General features: G+C 39.4%; 2 protein-coding genes across 2 annotated transcripts in view; one reads left to right on the forward strand and one right to left on the reverse strand.

Moving 5' to 3' along the window:
- Positions 1-6,462, forward strand: part of DDX43 (DEAD-box helicase 43) — a 41,802-nt gene extending 35,340 nt beyond the window's left edge. Inside the window, exons 14-16 of the mRNA XM_003404111.3 lie at positions 4,034-4,172; positions 5,177-5,264; positions 5,918-6,462. Of these exons, the coding sequence (XP_003404159.2) occupies positions 4,034-4,172; positions 5,177-5,264; positions 5,918-6,034 (344 nt within the window). The 3' untranslated portion in view covers positions 6,035-6,462. The remainder of the gene's footprint in view (positions 1-4,033; positions 4,173-5,176; positions 5,265-5,917) is intronic.
- Positions 6,463-10,443: 3,981 nt separating this feature from the next.
- Positions 10,444-19,507, reverse strand: part of CGAS (cyclic GMP-AMP synthase) — a 41,261-nt gene continuing 32,197 nt past the window's right edge. The window contains exon 5 of the mRNA XM_064288014.1: positions 10,444-17,943. Within this exon, the coding sequence (XP_064144084.1) occupies positions 17,937-17,943 (7 nt within the window). The 3' untranslated portion in view covers positions 10,444-17,936. The remainder of the gene's footprint in view (positions 17,944-19,507) is intronic.

Genomic DNA, 19,507 nt, shown 5'->3' on the forward strand with positions numbered 1-19,507 from the left:
TGGCATAATAAAATCTATTAACAAAACATTCTGCATCCCACTTTGAAGAGTGGCATCTCGGGTCTTAAACGCTAGCAAGCAGCTATCTAAGATGCATCGATTGGTCTCAACCCACCTGTTCAAAGGAAAATGAAGAACACCAAGGACACAAGGTGATTATGAGCCCAAGAGACAGAAAGGGCCACATCAACTAGAGACTTACATCATCCTGAGACCAGAAGAACTAGATGGTGTCCGGCTACAATCGATGACTGCCCTGACAGGGAACACAACAGAGAACCCCCGAGGGAGCAGGAGAGCAGTGGGATGCAGATCCCAAATTCTCATAAGACCAGACTTAATGGTCTGACTGAGACTGGAAGGACCCCGGTGGTCATGGCCCCCAGACCCTCTGTTGGCCCAGGACGGGAACCATTCCTGAAGCCAACTCTTCAGACGTGAATTGGACTGGACAATGGGTTGGAGAGGGATGCTGGTGAGGAGTGAGCTTCTTGGATCAGGTGAACACTTGAGACTATGTTGGCATCTCCTGCCTGGAGGGGAGATGAAAGGGTGGAGGGGATTAGAAGCTGGCGATAAGGACACCAAAGGAGAGAGTGGAGGGAGACAGCAGGCTGTCTCATTGGGGGGAGAGTAATTGGGGGTGGGTAGCAGGGCGTATGTGGGTTTTTTGTGTGAGAGACTGACTTGATTTGTGAACTTTCACTTAAAGCACAATAAAAATTATTTTAAAAAAACTACAACAAGATACCATCTCACCCCTACATTATTGGCACTAAAAAAACAATAATAATAACGTAGTAAGTGTTGGAGAGGCTACAGGGAGATTGGAACTCTTATGTGTTGGTGGTGGGAATGTAAAATAGTACAACCACTATGGAAAATGGTATGGCACCTCCTTAAAAAACTAGAAATAGAAATATCATATGACCCAGCAATCCCACTCCTAGGAATATATCCTAGAGAAATAAAGAGCCATCACATGAATAGGCATATGCATATCCATGTTCATTGCAGCACTATTCACAGTAGCAAAAAGATGGAAACAATCCAAGTGCCTATCAACAGATGAATGAATAAACAAATTAGGGTTCATACACACAATGGAATACTACGCAATGATAAAGAACAATGATGAATCCTCGAAACATCTCACACCATCGATGTATCTGGAGGGCAATGTGCTGAGTGAAATAAGTCAATCACAAAAGGACAAATATTGTATGAGACCACTATTATAAAAACTCAAGAAAAGGTTTACACATAGGAAAAAAAAAAAAAAGCATTCCTTGATGGTTATGAGGGTAAGGAGAGGTGGTGAGGACAAATCATTAACTAGATAGTAGACAAATGTCAACTTTAGTGAAGGGAAAGACAACACACACTTTATGGAAAGTCAGCACAACTTGACCAAAGCAAAGTCTTAGAAGTTTCCTAGAGACAACCTTGAGGGACCAAGTTGCTGGGGCTGGGGGCTGGGTACCATAGTAAAAAAAAAAAAAAAAAAGAACAAAGATATTTGCAATGAATAAATCATTAGTCTTTGAAAATTCTGTCATGCAATTTCCGTTGTCGTTTCTACCTCTAAGAACACATTTTCCAAGTACTGATCCCTCTTCTTTGTTTCCAACTTTCACGTTCCAATCACCAGTAATTACCAATACATCTTGATTGCATGTTTGAGAACTAACTAGCCAAACTCAAAAATGACTAATGTTTAAAGCAGAATACTAAGATATTGATTTTAGTGAATATCTATTCACTTACTTGAGAAGCGTATACCTTTGTGGTATGGTACCTGGGAGGCCAGAGTATTAAAAAGATTGCTTGGTAAGGAAGGAAGCTGAGCGGAGGCAATGGATAAGCCCACAGTTGTTTCATGCTGGGGTCTCACGAATAATCCCGTTATGTAACAGTGACCAGGGCGAACTTTGACCCAATCTTTTTGATTGAGGCCCATTAATAGATTGCTGACCATACTTTTTTAAAATATCTTTATTGAGGTAAAACTGACAACAAACTGCACAGTTTTTTTTAATTTTTGTTGTGCTTTAAGTGAGAGTTTACAAATCAAGTTGGACTCTCATACAAAAATTTATGAACACCTCTCCAAATACTCCTAATTGCTCTCCCCCTAATGAGACAGCACGCTCCTTCCGTTCTCTATTTCTTTTCGTGTCCATTCATCCAGCTTCTGACCCTCTCTACCCTTTCATCTCCCCTTCAGACAGGAGATGCCAACATAGTCTCATGTGTTTACTTGATCCAAGAAGCTCATTCTTCACCAGTATCATTGTCTTTCCCATAGGCTAGTCCAATCCCTGTCTGAAGAGTTAGCTTTAGGTATGGTTCCTGTCTTGGGCTAACAGAAGGTCTGGGGACCGTGACCTCCAGGGTCGTTCTAGTCTCAGTCAGACCATTAAGTCTGGTCTTTTTACGAGAGTTTGGTGTCTGCATCCCACTACTCTCCTCCTCCCTCCGGTTCTTTGTTGTGTTCCCTATCAGGAAACTGCACATATTTAAAGTGTACCGTGTGACATGTATATACATCTATGGAACTATCACTACAATCAAGATAATGAGCATTTCTAGCACCCCTAAAAGTTTCCTGGTGTCCTTTGTAATCCAGCCGTCATTTCCTACGCCGTTCCCGGGCAACCACTGCTATGCTGTTTGTCACTGTAGATTACTTTGCATTTTATCTACCATCTTGCTGTTTATTTTTTGTTCCATCTTTTTAATATCTATTTTTTCTACCTTCTTTTGGATTATTTTTATGAATCCATGTTTATCTCATTGGTTTATTAGCCATACTTCTTTGCTTTTTTACGGTAGTGATTGCTTTAGCATCATGTCTACAGTGTACAACTTTAATTTATCACTGTCTACTTCAAATAATATTTATCAGTGATTTCAAACATTTTGATTACTTCTGCTTTGAGATTCTTGGATCTGTGGGATTATAATTTTCATCAAATTTGGAACAGTTTTGGCTATTATTTCTTCAATATTTTCCTGTTCCCCCTCTTCCAGGAACTCTAATATTTATCAGGCCACTTGAAGTTGTCCCACAGCTCACTAATGATCTGTTTATTATTTTCAGCCTTTTTTCTCTTCCATTTTGTATAGTTTTTATTGTTCTGTTTTCAAATTAGTTCACTGATCCTTACTTCTGCACTAATCTGCTGTTAATCTCACCCAATGTATTTTTCATCCCATTTTTTTTTAACCTCTAGAGGTTTAAGTTATTTCTTATCTTCCGTATCTTTCCTTGATATGCTCGTGCTTTTCTCTGCCTCCTTGAATGTATGGAATATAGTTATAATAACTTTAACTAACTTATTTACAAATTCTTTCTTTGATGTCATTTCTGGATTTGTTGCTGTTGATTTTCCTTTTTTGTAGTTATGGGTCATATTATTCTGTTCACTGTTACAGAAAATTTACATTTTGAGCGCTAGACTTATTGGTATTCCTTTAAATATTTTTTGGCTTTGTTCTGGAACCCAGTTAGGTTACTTGGAAATGTTGCTCATAGTGATTTTTTTTTTTTTCACAATAAAGAAAGCTCCCTGTAATTCCAGCTCTCCAAATACAATGTTAAAGTTTTGAATAGAGATAACATTTTACTATTTCCTAATTTATTCTGAGGGGTGTTTTTAACATTGATTTTGAGTAACTTGTCCCCTTCTTCCAGCTCCTTCTCCAAAACCATGTTTAGCCAATACTGTTCTATATTTTTTAAATGGTAGTTTTTTAGCTTTAAGATATATATTGGTTCTTGAAATTTTTTAATTTTTCAAGGACCGTTTGCTGAATTATGGTATCTGTTATGTTGTAAATGGCTACTAGTTAAAAAAAAAAAAAAGGACATTAAGTATTCCTTTCTCATTTTCAAATATCTTAGTAAACATGTTAATGTAAGCAATAATAGTTCATCTGGTTAAATAATAAGAAAAGATATACTTTTCATGTATGTCTTGGGTTGGTTTATGCCAGAATATGTCCATATGCATTTGGCTTTCTTCTTTAGGTAAAGTGAGAATATTGATTGCTACTGACTTAGCATCCCGAGGTCTTGATGTCCACGATGTCACACATGTCTATAATTATGATTTCCCCCGGAACATTGAAGAATATGTCCACAGAGTAGGGCGCACTGGAAGAGCAGGGTGAGTAAGCACAGTCTATTCTTAAAAGTGGAATTCCAATCCTTCTCATTACTTTCTGCACACATTATTCTTGACCAGGAAAATATTTTGTTCTCTTTTACTGGAAATTGTCTGCTTCTCCTCAGAACCTGCTTGGACTGCTTTATCCCTGTCCAATTGGTCTGCTCCAGATTCAGCCAGATCACTCCATGATTGGCTTCATTGAACTGTTTCTGATTCCACTCTTTACTTCATATCTATAGTATCACAGTATTGAGCTGTACCCAGTGGTTCCTCTGAATGTTGTTGACAAATTCTCTAAGTTGGCATGCATATGACAGAGGAGTTCCCCCTCAAGAACTCAATTATCATATAGGCATGCATCACTTAATGTCCACTATACCATCTGTGAAATAGAATGGCCGTCCACAGATTACGAGCGAGTTCCATTCCTAAATCTGTCTTTAAGTTGAATTTGTACGTAAGTTGGAACAATTAGATATGATTCGTATTTAACATCAGTTAGCCAAATGTTTTTCATATATAGTATATAATGTGCCTTTCTATGTATAAAAAACATTAAAGAAACACTTCTAGATACAGTAAAACATCTTTAACATAACAATACAGTAATAATAATAATGTTTTGATGTGCATTATTACAAACCATTGTATGTACCTCAATTTTTTAATATAATAGGCTTTACCAGGGGTTGGTTCATAACCATGGGTTGTATGTAAGTTGGGCTTTCGCAACCCAAGCAGTACTGACATGTATGCAGTCAGATGTTGCCCCAAACATGTTAAGCGGCACATGACTATCTCCTTATGATGTTTTAAACAACTGCAGATTATTTTGATTACAAATCGGTTTGCATGACCTTAATTCTTAATACATAGTAAATAACTGGAGTGTGAAAGAGTTGAGGTTTTGCTGTTGTTTTTTACTCTGCTGTTTTGTTAACTGAATCATGAATACAGATTATAAAACAAATTACATGAGTTTTTCTTTCCCCTCCTTAAAGGAGAACTGGTGTGTCAATTACTCTTATCACCAGAAATGACTGGAGGATTGCCACTGAATTGATTAATATTTTGGAAAGAGCAAATCAGGTGAGAATATGCCACTCATTAGAAGTCTACCTCTAATCACTTTTGCAGTGTTTCATCATTTTGTTTATGTAAGTTACTGGGGATGTAATTATGCAAAAGCTCCCTACTCATGGAGCTTACTGCTTCTCAGGAAAGAGAGATGTTAAACAAGTAATTAAACATGTTATAAGGGCTACAGCATGGCAAAGATAAGGAGCTATAGGAGTATATAGCTAGGGAACCTAATCTAATGGGGAAGGGTCAATGAAAGCCCTGCTGAGAAAGAAACCAGTCAGGTGGGGGTGAGGAGAGCCCTAGAAAATGGGGAAAGTGTTCTAGCACAGGGAACATATTCAGGCCCAGAGGTGAGAGAGAGTATAAAGAAAGTGGCACTAAATAAGGGCATGCCGAGGACACCGGGTAGCAACTGAAGGGCTATACAAGCAGGGAGTACATATTATGGGTGTTTTTAAGATAAGTCCTTAAGATAGATTCAGGGGTTAATAGGCAGGGAGGCAAATTTCATTCCATCTGAAAGATGTAAAAGTGTTATCTAACAGTTGTGCAGATTTCGCTGGCTGAAATGATTGGGAGGCATTTTGGCATATTATAGAAAAGCTATAAAAAATAGTGAAAGAAAATACTCAGAATCCTAACACATTTAATAATTTCAGAGTGTCCCAGAGGATCTTGTGTCAATGGCTGAGAGATATAAGGCCAATAAACAGAAAAAGGAAATGGAAAAAAAATTGGGAAGACCTCAAGGGAAACCCAAGAAGTTTTATTATTAATGTGTATAATGAAAAGTGGTACCAGGCCACTGGAGGTAAAAACTAACTAACTCATGGACTTGCAGATGCTTGCTTTCTCTTAAACTAGGCTTTATTGGTATGCTTAATTCAATCAGCATTATCTCTAGGAATCTTTTTTTCAATAAGTGTTACTCTTACAGTATTTTATTTAGGTTTAGAAGTTGTACTAATTTAGAGTTGAGAGAATAAATTTAAATTATACAAAAAGATCTGTAATAAGAGTTGGTAGAGCTATAACTTGGTATAACTTCTTTGGAGAACAATTTGGTAATGTATCAATTGCAGTACACATACCCTTTGATCCAGGAATTCCTCTCCTAGGAATGTATTCTAGAAATATATTTGCACATACAAGTAAAGATTTATGTAGCAGCAAAAGACAACAACCTAAATGTCCAGTAGGGGACGAGATGAATAAATTATGGGACATTGATATGGTCTGCAGTTGTTAGAGAACATGTGAACAGACTTTAAGATGTCTTAAGTGTTAAAAAGCAAAGCATTTCCTGTTAAGATGGTGGTGAACTGAGCTAATACAGAAAACCTTCCATTCTACGTCAAACTCATAGAAATGCTAGGTAAAATATATTAAAAAAAAAAAAAAAAAGTTCCCAAAGCTGTGTGATGGATACATGGGTGTTTAAGTTCGCATTTACTAACCTGAGTATTTAGCACTGTAGCGAGCCTTTGCCCTGGAGTGGAAGCAGATGAGGGGGGAAAGAGTGAACCACAAGAACTCTGTGAAGGCTAAATTCTAACCCTTACTGAAGCCTCATGCTGAGAAACTGATTTTAAAAATGTCCGAGAACAGCTGAAATGCAGTGGATCCAGGAACTATTCTGCTCATGAAAAATAACACACTAACAATAACGTATATCATGACTCTGGATTGAGAGCATTGATGAAGTAATTCAAAAGGGCTTTGTAATAAACATGTCTGAAATGTTCAAAAAATAAAAACAGAAATTGATGGCTTGTGAGAAAGGAAAAAAAGGAAAATCTAGAAGTGAAAAAGTCATTGAAATTTAAAAACTCAAAGGAATGAAGTAATAAACTAGACAGAGCTAAGTGCAATGAGTATGAGAGCAGAGGAAATCAATCACAATGCCTCTGAGATACAGAGAGAAAATATGAAAGCCAGGTTCACAGCACAATGTGTAAGCTATGCTCTTTAATTTTGAAAAGGAGAGTTTTTAATCTAACAGCAGGTATGTCTGTTTTTTATATTGACTCTTTGAAAGTATTACTTCAAAATCCAAGAATGATAGAAACAGAAACTTACATTTTATCTTACTTATTTTTTAGGATTCGAGATTGTCCGAAGATATATCCTATTTAAGTCATGGAAGTATTAGAAACATGCTGGCAGCATGAAGAGATGTGACTGATTCTTCAAATAATAGTGTTTAAAATGTAAAATTCAATATTTTATACTTTCTTTAATAAAATCAAAAGTATTTAAACTGGAGTTGAAACATTTTTTTCCATGGATATTAAGGAATGTAGTGTTAGAAAGTGTTCTTTCCACTTAAACGTTGTCTCCTGTGATGTTGTACAAGTGCTTGTTCAGATGTTGTCACGGCAGTGAAATACTGTTATCAAAATAAATGTTAATGTCCATGATTAAAAAGAAAAGTTGTTTTTCGTCTTTCTGTATAACCTTTTAATTTTTTGTTTCCTAAATAGTATTTTAGTTGTGTGTACTTTTCTTAAATGATTACACTTCACTTATCTATTTCAAAGAAGCACTGAAATGAAACAGTAAAAAAATTATTTTGTGGGATCAAAATACACAACAGCTGTTTTTCTTTAAACTTTTAGCCTATAGCTCCATGCTAAAATAAATCCTAGGAAATCAAATTTCATCTCCGTGAAAGTTTGATTAATCACATTCATCCTCATCTTCCCCTTATAGCTTTGTGTTATCTGTACCACAGTATATAATAGCTACTTTTTTAGCTTTTAGAATTGTATATATGTATTTACAATTATGCGTGCATGTGTAATTAGTTTAGTCCCTCATTACCTCACCTTACATTATTCATTCATGCAATAATAGTTTCCTGGCATTAGCCATAACAAGATTAACAAGAAAACCTAGCAGAAGAACGGAAACAGAGGTAAAAGAATGGTTTAGAAAATACAGGGTCCAATGAAAACCAAAAGCTGATACTTCAGTAAGACCAAATAGAAGAGTTTATCATAAGCCAGATAGGGGTAGTAGGTGGAGGGGCCACTCTAAATACCTTAGGGTATTTAGACTCGACGGCAGTGGTTTGTTTTTTTGTTTTTTATGGAGACATAAATTATAGGAGAATACAGTGTAAACTTTATATCAACAAATCTGAAAATTCACAGAATTCATCGCTTTATATTTTCCTAAATTACCAAAATTAACTTCAGGTAGTTAAACTTTCAAAGGCATGAAAGGCCTCAAGGAGAAAGTAATTCCTATGTGCCAGAACATTAAAAAACAGGGAGTTTTAAACTCATAAAGTTAACATATCAAAACTGAGGGAGAACAGCATTAAATTAAGTCATTCTCACCTATGAACATAAATGCAAAAAAAAAAAAAAAACCCTAAAGAAAATGTTTTGAATTCTGCAGTGCAATAGTATGTAAACATTTAAAGGGATGAGATAAGGAGCCTGGGTGGTACAACAGTTAGTGAAAGGTTAGTGGTCTGAAACCACCCAGTGGCTCCAAAGGAGAAAGACCCAGCAATCTGCTCCCACAAAGATCACAACCTAGAAAACCCTATGGAGCAGTTCTGCTCTGTCACATGGGGTCACTATGAGTTGAAACAACTCAACAGCACTTAATGACAACAGCAGTAATGTTAACCACTTTGAGGATCTCTTTAAAATAAAGGCTGAGTCAGTCCTATCTGTACCAAGTAGTAGTTATTTTTACTAGAATATACAAATGTATATAAGCATATTCCTGGAAGGATACTTAAGGTAGCAGTGATTATCTCTGGGAAGGAAAATGGGCAGCTGAGTAACGTGTGGAAATGATACTTTCCTTTCACTGTCCTTAGGTACTTTTTTACTTTTTTGGCATCCGCATGTATAACCTGTTCAGAAAAAATTGAATAGTAATAAGGAAATACGTTTATAGCATAAAAATTGCAAAGACCTACCAAAAACTATAATAAGAGTAAAGTTTTGTAAAAGAAAATATTAAACCAACCTATGCACTGAAATAAATGAAATATACACACCAACATAATAAAATGTGCTATAAACATATTCCCAGTGAAGGTGTGAATATACTAAAAAAAAATATTATTGAACTGTGCACTTTAAGTGGGTAAAGTACATGTTATGGGAATTATATCTTAATAAAGCTGTTATTTTAAAAAGTCTCCTTAAAAGCAGGAGAGCTGGTAGGGACAGGAAGGAACGAGGAGTGCAAAAGCTAAGGGAAAATGGGAACTCGGAGAGTGAAGCAGAGCACAGGCAACTCCAAGCCACTGATCCTGCTCTGCAAGGCCACAGGTGTGTGGGGGTGGGAGGCGCTTCTTAGGCCCAAGTAAACATTCAGACTCACCACCACCCAAGGCCTCACCTGGCATCAGAGTGAGGAGGATAGGAGACAGGAAACTCAGCTTGCTGGCAGGGCACTGTCGGTGTTTCTCAGTGGGAGTAGTCCTTGCAGCAGTGCATATAACCATTCAGGTGTTATACTATTGGCACTCTCAGGTGACAATTCAGGGGCAAGAGACTAGATCCACCTTGGTGGGTGCAGGGTCCACCTTGACTCAGAAGCCCTGTGGCTCACAGGAGCCAATCTCTTGTAACAACTTCACAGGCATAGTTTTACCAATCCCTCCAAGGGACAACAGTCAGCACACTTAGGGAAGCCCAACACTGCTGCTTCCCACACTGACAAAATGAATTTTGGTCTTGGCAACAAAAATAAAACCCCAGCATCCACTCAAGTGGGGAGTTTAAATAAAAACCCCCTCACAGTAAGTTAGGAACCTGAAGGGCTATTAACCTTAAAGTAAAGGTGAACCAAAAGTAAATCTTCCTGGTTATTACAAGCAAGGTTGCCCTGAAGCTGAGAGGAGCATAGGGTAAAATGAAAGGGGGAAGAAGAGCATAATAACAAAAATAAAGAAATTGTAGCTCAAGCCACACAGATGTGCAGCCCAGGTTCTCCAGGTTCACACTGCTCAGGTGGTCCAGGGAAGCTGAAGAGGCGACCTTGATTTGAGGTGGTCCACCGACTGGTGGTGTCCCCAGAAGGCTGGCAAATGCAAACACAAATTCTCTTCTGCAGGACAGCACCTCATACCAGGCCAAAAAGAATCCCCACAAATAATTTTTCAAAAATAATGAGCAGTACTCGGTAAAAAAAAAAAAAAAAAAAACAAGCACACAAGCATGGTACCACAAGTAAGAATGAGAAGAAGCAATAGGAACGGCAGAAATACACTACAAATACTGAAGTTATCAGACAGATTATAAAACTATCCTATGATTAAATAAATAAAACAAGCTTGAGAATATCTGCCACAAAGAGGAAATTATAAAAAGTGACATAGAAGGTAGGAATAAGAACCAGTTGGAACTTCTAGAAATGAAAAAAAAAATTTTTTTTAATTTAAGTCAATGACCATAAATGAAACCAGAGGATTGGAATGTTGATATTCCTGATGCGGGAATATGATTCTGTGTGTGATACTTTTGTGTATGCTTGAACATTTTCACAATAAAACATCTTTTTATATAACTTCCCTTACTTTTTCCTATGTCTATGAGCCTATAAAACCTGTTGCCATCAAGGCGATTCCAAATCATAGTGACCCTATAGGACAGAGTAGAACTGCCCCATAGGGTTTCCAAGTAGTGACTGGTAGATTCGAACTGCTGACATTTTGGTTGGCAGCTGAGCTCTTAACCACTGTGCCACCGGGGCTCCATGAGACTATATATAAAACCCAAATGAAACCCATTGACTTCGAGTTGATTCCAACTCACAGAACCCTAAAGGACAGAGTAGAACTGCCCTATAGTGTTTCCAAGGAACAGCTGGTGGATTTGAACTGCCTACCTTTTGCTTAGCAACTGAACACTTAACCGCCATATATATAGTTCTTTTAAAATAAATTCAACTATTTATGCATATTTTGCCCTCTTCACATAATAATATTATACAATAAATGCATAACTTGTGGCCATCAACTAAGAGACATACTTCCAAAGAAACCCAATGAGAAGCCATTTCCCATGATCCCCACCTGGTGTTTACACACTTGAATGGTCCCCTCCCCGTCTGAGTATGGGCAGGTCCTGTGACTTTCTTCCAGCCAATAAAATATGGCAAAGGCAATGGATTATGTGTATGTGATTAATTAGGTAAGACTGTAATACCCTTCTTGCTGGAGTCTCTCCCTCTGTTGCTCAATTTGAAATAACATGCAGCCATATTGTGACCAACCTATGTTGTGGCAAGAATCTGAGGGTATCTCCTAGGAGTTGTGGGCAGCCTTTCACCAACAGCCAGCAAGAAAACTAAAGCCCTCAGTCCTACAACTGTAAAGAACTGAATTCTACCAACAAAATCAGATCCATTCCCAGTGTAGCCTCAAATAGGATGGCAGCTAACACCTTGATTGAAGCTTTGTGAGACCCTGAGCAGAGCAGCACCCAGACTCCTGTCCCATAGAAACTGAGATCATATATGTGTGTTGTTGGAAGCCACTAAGTTTGTAGTAATGTGTTCTGCAGCACTAGGGAACTAATATAGTTCCCACTCCTCCACACCATTATCACCCATAGGTATTCATCCTGTTTTCTATGACTGACATAAAGTTAATCATAATTTTCATAAGGTTAAAAGTCAATGTTTACATTACCATAACTTCACAAACACTACAACTGAGCAATATTTTCAAATCATGGTATGATTAATTTTCTTTTGGGGGGAGTTAAAAATTGCCTTTTTTCTTAGGCTGGATTTTCTAGAGAAGCAAAACCAGTGAAGTGTATATATATATATATATATATGTGTGTGTGTGTGTGTGTGTGTAGGTAGGTAGATAGGTGTATAGATGTATGTATGTATAAACCAAAACCAAACCTGTTGCAGTGGAGTTGATTCTGACTCATAGTGGCCCTACAGGACAGAGTAGAACTGCCCCATAGGGTTTCCAAGGAGCAGCTGGTAGATTCAAACTGTCAACCTTTTGGTTAGCAGCCAAGCTCTTAACCACCAGGGATCCAGAGAGAGACAGGGACAGAGAGAGACAGAGATTTATCTCAAGGAAATAGCTCATGTGGTTGTAGAGGCTGGAAAGTCTCAAGTCTGTGGGTCAGGTATCAGGCTGGAGGCTTCCCCTGACTCACATCGCTGGAAGGGCTTACAAACCCAAGATTGGTAGGTCAGATGGCAGGCCTCTGGCTCACAGGCTGTGGAGGCTGACGAATCCCAAGATCCTCAGGCAATATGGCAGGTCACTGGCTCAAGTCCCAACAACTAGAGGTCAGATGATGATGAGCTGGACGCAGGATCCAGAGCAAGCAAAAGCCAGTGAGCCTTGCCAGAAAGTACATATATACATAGGATGCAGACCACATCCCCATGGAAACTCATCTTACAACTGATTGACTGATCACATCAGATTACATCGTGGAGGATGATTACATCATTACATAACTGCCAAATTACACCATTACATAACAGCCAAACTAGATCATTACATAATTGTCAGGCTACATCATTACATGACTGCCAAACAAATGAAAATCATGGCCCAACCAAGTTGAAACACAGCCTTAACCATCAGTGTCCACCCCTTGTCAACTGCACGCATCTCCTTAAATCATACACAATTTCTAAATAAAGACAATTACAAAGTCATACTTGCAACTAACATTATGCAACTAACATGAACAACCACATTAGCCCAGTTTACATCTTATATTTTACGTAAGTGCAGAAAACAAAAATATTTCATTCACACATACACAGAATAAATACTCATAACAATTATAGTCCTTGTTTCTGCAACTGGTCACATGCTCATAACTGGTATTTAGAACTACCTTCTTCTGCCACCCATTCCATATTCCCTTTATCCTCAGCAAGCACCTCAGCTGGTCATGGTTCTTTGCCTAGTGGGGTGATCCAAATCTTCATTCCTGAAGGGTCTGAGCCATTAGTAGTCATGTCAGAATTTGGGTGCTGTAGTTTTCCGTTGACTTTAATCACAGGGCATGGTAGCAATAACAGATGCCCTAAGGGATCTCCTGTATTCCAGGCATAATTGTCTTTACCTCCATTACGCAACACCAACACGATTTTCCCTTAGTGGTCAGGATCAATCACACCAGCCAAAAAGTAACTCCCTTCTTTGCCTGTTGATCCAGAGGCATAAAGAGCCCAAAGTGGCTGGGTGGCATTCTTAACTTCCAGTTCAATGAAATCCATATTGTGTCTCCAGGCAGGAGCATTCCTCCCGTTGGAATTAAGAGCTCTAGACCTGCAGAGCATAGGGTCACAGGGACAGGAAGCAAAAATTTTGAGAGTGGGTCTCTAGGGATAATAGTGAGGGATGCCACTCCCATTTCCACCCTTTGATTTCTGGAACCGTGAATCTCAGCTATAGGAGAAACAGCACCATATACTGGACGCTGGTTTAGAGCACATACAACCTCCTAGAGAACATCACCTCAACCCTGCAAAGCATTGCCACCTACCTAGTGCCGTCATTTTGCTTTAGAAGGACATTCCATTGTTTGATCAAGCCAGCTACTTCAGGATGATGAGGAACATGGTAAGATCAGTGAATTCCTTGAGCATGGGCCCACTGCCACACTTCATTTTCTGTAAAGTGAGTCACTTGATCCGATGATATGTGAGATATCACAATGGTGGTTAAGGCATTCTGTGAGTCCACGATGGTAGTTTTGGCAGAAGTACTTCGTGCAGGGAAGGCAAATACATATCCAGAATAAGTATCTATCCCAGTAAGAATGAAATGCTGCCCTTTCTATGATGGATGCAGTCCAATGTAATCAACCTGCCACCAGGTTGCTGGCTGATCACCTCGAGGAATGGTGCCATATTGGACACTCAGTGTTGGTCTCTGCTGCTGGCAGATTTAGCACTCAGCAGTGGCTGTAGCCAAGTCAGCCGTGGTGAGTTGAAGTACACATTTCTGAGCCCATGCATAACCTCCATCCCTGCCACCATGGCCACTTTACTTTGTTCATGAGTCCATCGGGCAATGACAAGAGTGACTGGGGAAAGAGGGTGACTGGTTTCCAAAGGCCGTGTCATCCTATTGATTGTTAAAATCTTCCTCTGCTGAGGTCACCCTTTGGTGAGAATTCACATGAGACACAAATAATCCTCACTTCTTTGGCCCATTTAGAGAAGTCTATGCACATACCTCTTCTCCATACCTCTTTGTCTTCAATTTTCCAAACATGTTCCTTCCAGGCCCCTGACCATCCAGACAATCCATTGGACACAGCCCACAAATCAGTATACAATTGCAAATCTGGCCACTTCTCCCTCCAAGTAAAGTGAATAACCAGGTGCACTGCTCAAAGTTCTGCCCATTGGGAGGATCTCCCTTCCCCACCATCCTTCAGAGAAGTCTCAGAAAGGGGCTGCCATGCTGCCACTGTCCACTTTCCAGTAGTGCCTGCATATCAATCACACAGAACCATCTGTTAACCAGGCACGAGTTTTCTCTTCCTCCGTCAATTGATCATAAGGAACTCCCCATGAGGCCGTCTGTGCAGGCTGGAAGAGGGGAGGTAATGTGACAAGAGTGGAGACCATGGGCATTTAGGCCACTTCCTCATGAAACTTACATGTACCTTCAGGTCCTACTCCAGTCCAATCTTGTATACACCACTTCATTTTAATGATGGAGTGCTGCGGTGCACATCTGACTTTATGACTCTGTGGGTCAGACAACACCTAGTTCATGATCGGCAGCTTAGACCTCATAGTGTCTTGGTGGCCCATGGTTAAGCATTCAGTCTCTACTAAGGCCTAGGAACAAAGCTGTTTCTCAAAAGAAGAGTACTTGTCTTCAGAGGATGGTAGGGCTTTGCTCCAAAATCCTAAGGGTATGCACTGTGATTCACCTACGGGACCTGTCAAAGACTCCAAACAGCATCTCTATCTGTCACTGATACATCAAGCACCATTGCATCAACCAGATCTTTTGGGCCAAGTGGCAGAGCTTGCACAGCAGCATGAACCTGCTTCAGATATTTCTCTTTTTCTGGGCCCCACTCAAAACTAGCAGCTTTTTGAGTCACTTTATAAATAGGCTGGAGTAGCACACCCAAATGAGAGATATGTTTCCTCCAAAATCCAAAGAGGCCCACTAGGCTTTGTGCCTCCTTTTTAGTTGTAGGAGGAGCCAGATGTACAATTTATCCTACACTTTAGAAGAAAAAATCTCGACATGCCCCACAACACTGGACTCCTAGAAATTTGACTGAGGTGGAAGGCACATGAATTTTTTGTGGGATTAATTTCCCACCCTCTAGCACACAAATGTTTTACCAATAAGTCCAGAGTCACTGACACTTCTTCCTTACTAGGTCCAGCCAGCCTAATGTCATCAATGTAATCTGTGACATCTTGTGGAAGGGAAAGGCAATCAAGGTCACAGTAAACTAAATTATGACATAGGGCTGAAGAGTTGCTATTTCCCTGAGGAAGGACAGTAAAGGTGTATTGCTGGCCTTGCTAGCTGAAGGCAAACTGCTTCTGGTGTTCCTTCAAAACCAGAATCGAGACAAAGGCATTGGCAAGGTCAATAGTTGCATACCATGTACCAGGTTGTTGTTGTTGTTAGATGCCATCGAGTCAGTTCTGACTCATAGCGACCCTATGTACCACAGAACAAAACACTGCCCAGTTCCGCAACATCCTTACAATCGTTATGCTTGAGCTCATTGTTGCAGTCACTGTGTCAATCCACCTCGTTGAAGGTCTTCCTCTTTTCCGCTGACCCTGTACTTTACCTAGCATGATGTTCTTCTCCAGGGACTGATCCCTCCTGACAACATGTCCAAAGTATATAAAACGCAGTCTCACCATCCTTGCTTCTAAGGAGCACTCTGGTTGTACCTCTTCCAAGTCAGAACTGTTCATTCTTTTGGCAACCCATGGTATATTCAATATTTTTCGCCAACACCTCAATTCAAAGGCATCAATTCTTCTTCGGTCTTCCTTATTCATTGTCCAGCTTTCACATGCATAGGATGCAATTGAAAATACCATGGCTTGGGTCAGGCGCACCTTAGTCTTCAAGGTGACATCTTTGCTCTGCAACACTTTGAAGAGGTCCTTTGCAGTAGATCTATCCAATGCAATGCGTCTTTTGATTTCTTGACTGCTGCTTCCATGGGTGTTGTGGGTCCAAGTAAAATGAAATCCTTGACAACTTCAATCTTTTCTCTGTTTATCATGGCGTGGCTTATTGGTCCAGTTGTGAGGATTTTTGCTTTCTTTATGTTGAGGTGCAATCCATGCTGAAGGCTGTGGTCTTCGATCTTCATTAGTAAGTGCTTCAAGTCCTCTTCACTTTCTGCAAGCAAGGTTGTGTCATCTGCATAATGCAGGTTATTAATGAGTCTTCCTCCAATCCTAATGCCCTGTTCTCCTTCATATAGTCCAGCTTCTAGGATTATTTGCTCAGCATACAGATTGAATAGGTATGGTGAAAGGATACAACCCTGATGCACATCTTTCCTGACTTTAAACTACTCAGTATCCCCTTGTTCTGTCTGAAAAACTGCCTCTTGATCTACGTACAAGTTCCTCATGAGCACAGTCTAAGTGTTCTGGAATTCCCATTCTTCTCAATGTTATCCATAATTTGTTATGATCCACACAGTTGAATGCCTTTGCTAGTCAATAAAACACAGGTAAACAACCTTCTGGTATTCTCTGCTTTCAGCCACGATCCAGCTGACATCAGCAATGATATCCCTGGTTCTATGTCCACTTCTGAATCCGGCCTGAATTTCTGGCAGTTCCCTATCGATATACTGCTGTAGCCACTTTTGAAAGATCTTCAGCAAAATTTTGCTTGCTTGTGATATTAATGATATTGTTTGATAATTTGAGCATTTAATTGGATCACCTTTCTTGGGAATAGGTATAAACATAGATCTCTTCCAGTCGGTTGGCCAGGTAGCTGTCTTCCAAATTTCTTAGCATAGATGAGTGAGCACTTCCAGCACTGTATCCCTTTGTTGAAACATCTCAATTGATATTCCATCAATTCCTGGAGTCTTGTTTTTCACCAATGCCTTCAGTGCATCTTGGAATTCTTCCATCAGTACCATTGATTCTTGATTTTTTTCATATGTTGCATTGACTATTTCTTTTTGATATAATGACTCTGTGTATTCCTTCCATCTTCTTTTGATGCTTCCTGTGTCATTTAATATTTTCCCCGTAGAACCCTTCATTACTACAACTCGAGGCTTGAATTTTTTCTTCTGTCAGTTTGTCATACTGTGGGGGCTTGCGTGTTGCTGTGATGCTAGAAGCTATGCCACTGGTATTCAGATACCGGCAGGGTCACCCATGGAGGACAGGTTTCAGCTGAGCTTCCAGACTAAGACAGACTAGGAAGAAGGGCCTGGCAGCATACTTCTAAAAAGAATTAACCAGTGAAAACCCTGTGAATAGCTGCAGAACATTTTCTGATATAGTTCCAGAAGATGAGCTCCCCAGGTTGGAAGGCACTCAAAAGACAACTGGGGAAGAGCTGCTTCCTCATTGTAGCCGATCTCAATGGCGTGGATGGAGTAAAGCTTTCAGGACCTTCATTTGCAAATGTGGCATGACTCAAAATGAGAAGAAACAGCCGCAAACATCCATTAATAATCAGAACCTGAAACATACGAAGTATGAATGTAGGAAAATTGAAAATCATCAAAAATGAAATAGAACCCATAAACATCAATATCCTAGGCATTAGTGAGCTCAAATGGACTGGTATTGGCCGTTCAGAATCGGACAATCATATAGTCTACTACGCCAGAAATGACAACTCGAAGAGGAATGGCGTTGCATTCATTATCAAAAAGAACATTGCAAGATATATCCTGAAATACAATGCTGTCAGTGATAGGATAATATCCATGTGCATACAAGACCAGTTAATACAACTATTATTCAAATTTATGCTCCAACCACTCAGGCCAAAGATGAAGAAATTGAAGATTTTCATCAGCTTCTGCAGCCTGAAATCGATCGAAAATGCAATCAGGATGAATTGATAATTACTGGTGATTGGAATGCAAAAGTTGGAAGCAATGAAGAAGAATCAGTAGTTGGAAAATACAGCCTTGGTGATAGAAACAATACCAGAGATTGAATGATAGAATTTTGCAAGACCAATGACTTCTTCATTGCAAATACCTTGTTTCACCAACATAAATGGTGATGATACACATGGACCTCACCAGTTAGAACACAAAGGAATCAAATCGACTACATCTGTGGAAAGAGACGACAAAAAACTCAATATAAGTCAGAACAAGGCCAGGGGATGACTGTGGAACAGATCATCAATTGCTCATATGCAAGTTCAAGTTGAAACTGAAGAAAATCAGAGCAAGTCTATGAGAGCCAAAAACGACCTTGAGTATATCCGACCTGAATTTAGAGCCCATCTCAAGAATAGATTTGATGCTTTGAACACTAATGACCAAAGACCAGACGAGTTGTGGAATGACATCAAGGACATCATGCATGAAGAAAGCAAGAGGTCATTGAAAAGACAGGAAAGAAAACACCAAGATGGATGTCAGAGTAGACTCAAACTTGCTCTCGAATGTCGAACAGCTAAAGCAAAAGGAAGAAATGATGAAGTAAAAGAACTGAAGATTTCAAAGGGTGGCTTGAGAAGACAAAGTAAAGTATTATAATGACATGTGCAAAGAGCTGGAGGTAGAAAACCAAAAGGGAAAAACATGCTCAGTGTTTCTCAAGCTGAAAGAACTTAAAAAATTCAAGACTTGAGTTGCAATAGTGAAGGATTCCATGGGGGAGAGGTACCGGATGTATTAATTTGCTCAAGCAATGGAAACACATTTGGAACAGCAGCTGCAGTTGAAGTCACCACCTGGTTAAGTTTATGGTAATCCACTGTCATTCTCCAATATCTATCCGTTTTTTGTACAGGCCAAATAGGTGATTTGAATGGGGATGTGGTGGGGGATCACCATCCTTGCAACCTTCAAGTCCTTGATGGTGTCAGTAATCTCTGCAATCCCTCCAGGCATGTGGTATTGTTCTATTTTATTTTATTTTACAATTTTCCTAGGTAGGGACAATTCTAATGGCTTCCACTTGGCTTTTTCTACCATAGTAGCCTGTACTTCAATTGTCAAGAATCCAAAGTGGGGGTTCTGCTAGTTGCTGAGTGTATCTATTCCAATGATGCATTCTGG

The sequence above is a fragment of the Loxodonta africana genome, chromosome 1 (assembly GCF_030014295.1).
Source record: "Loxodonta africana isolate mLoxAfr1 chromosome 1, mLoxAfr1.hap2, whole genome shotgun sequence".
NCBI classification, from domain to species: Eukaryota; Metazoa; Chordata; class Mammalia; order Proboscidea; family Elephantidae; genus Loxodonta; species Loxodonta africana.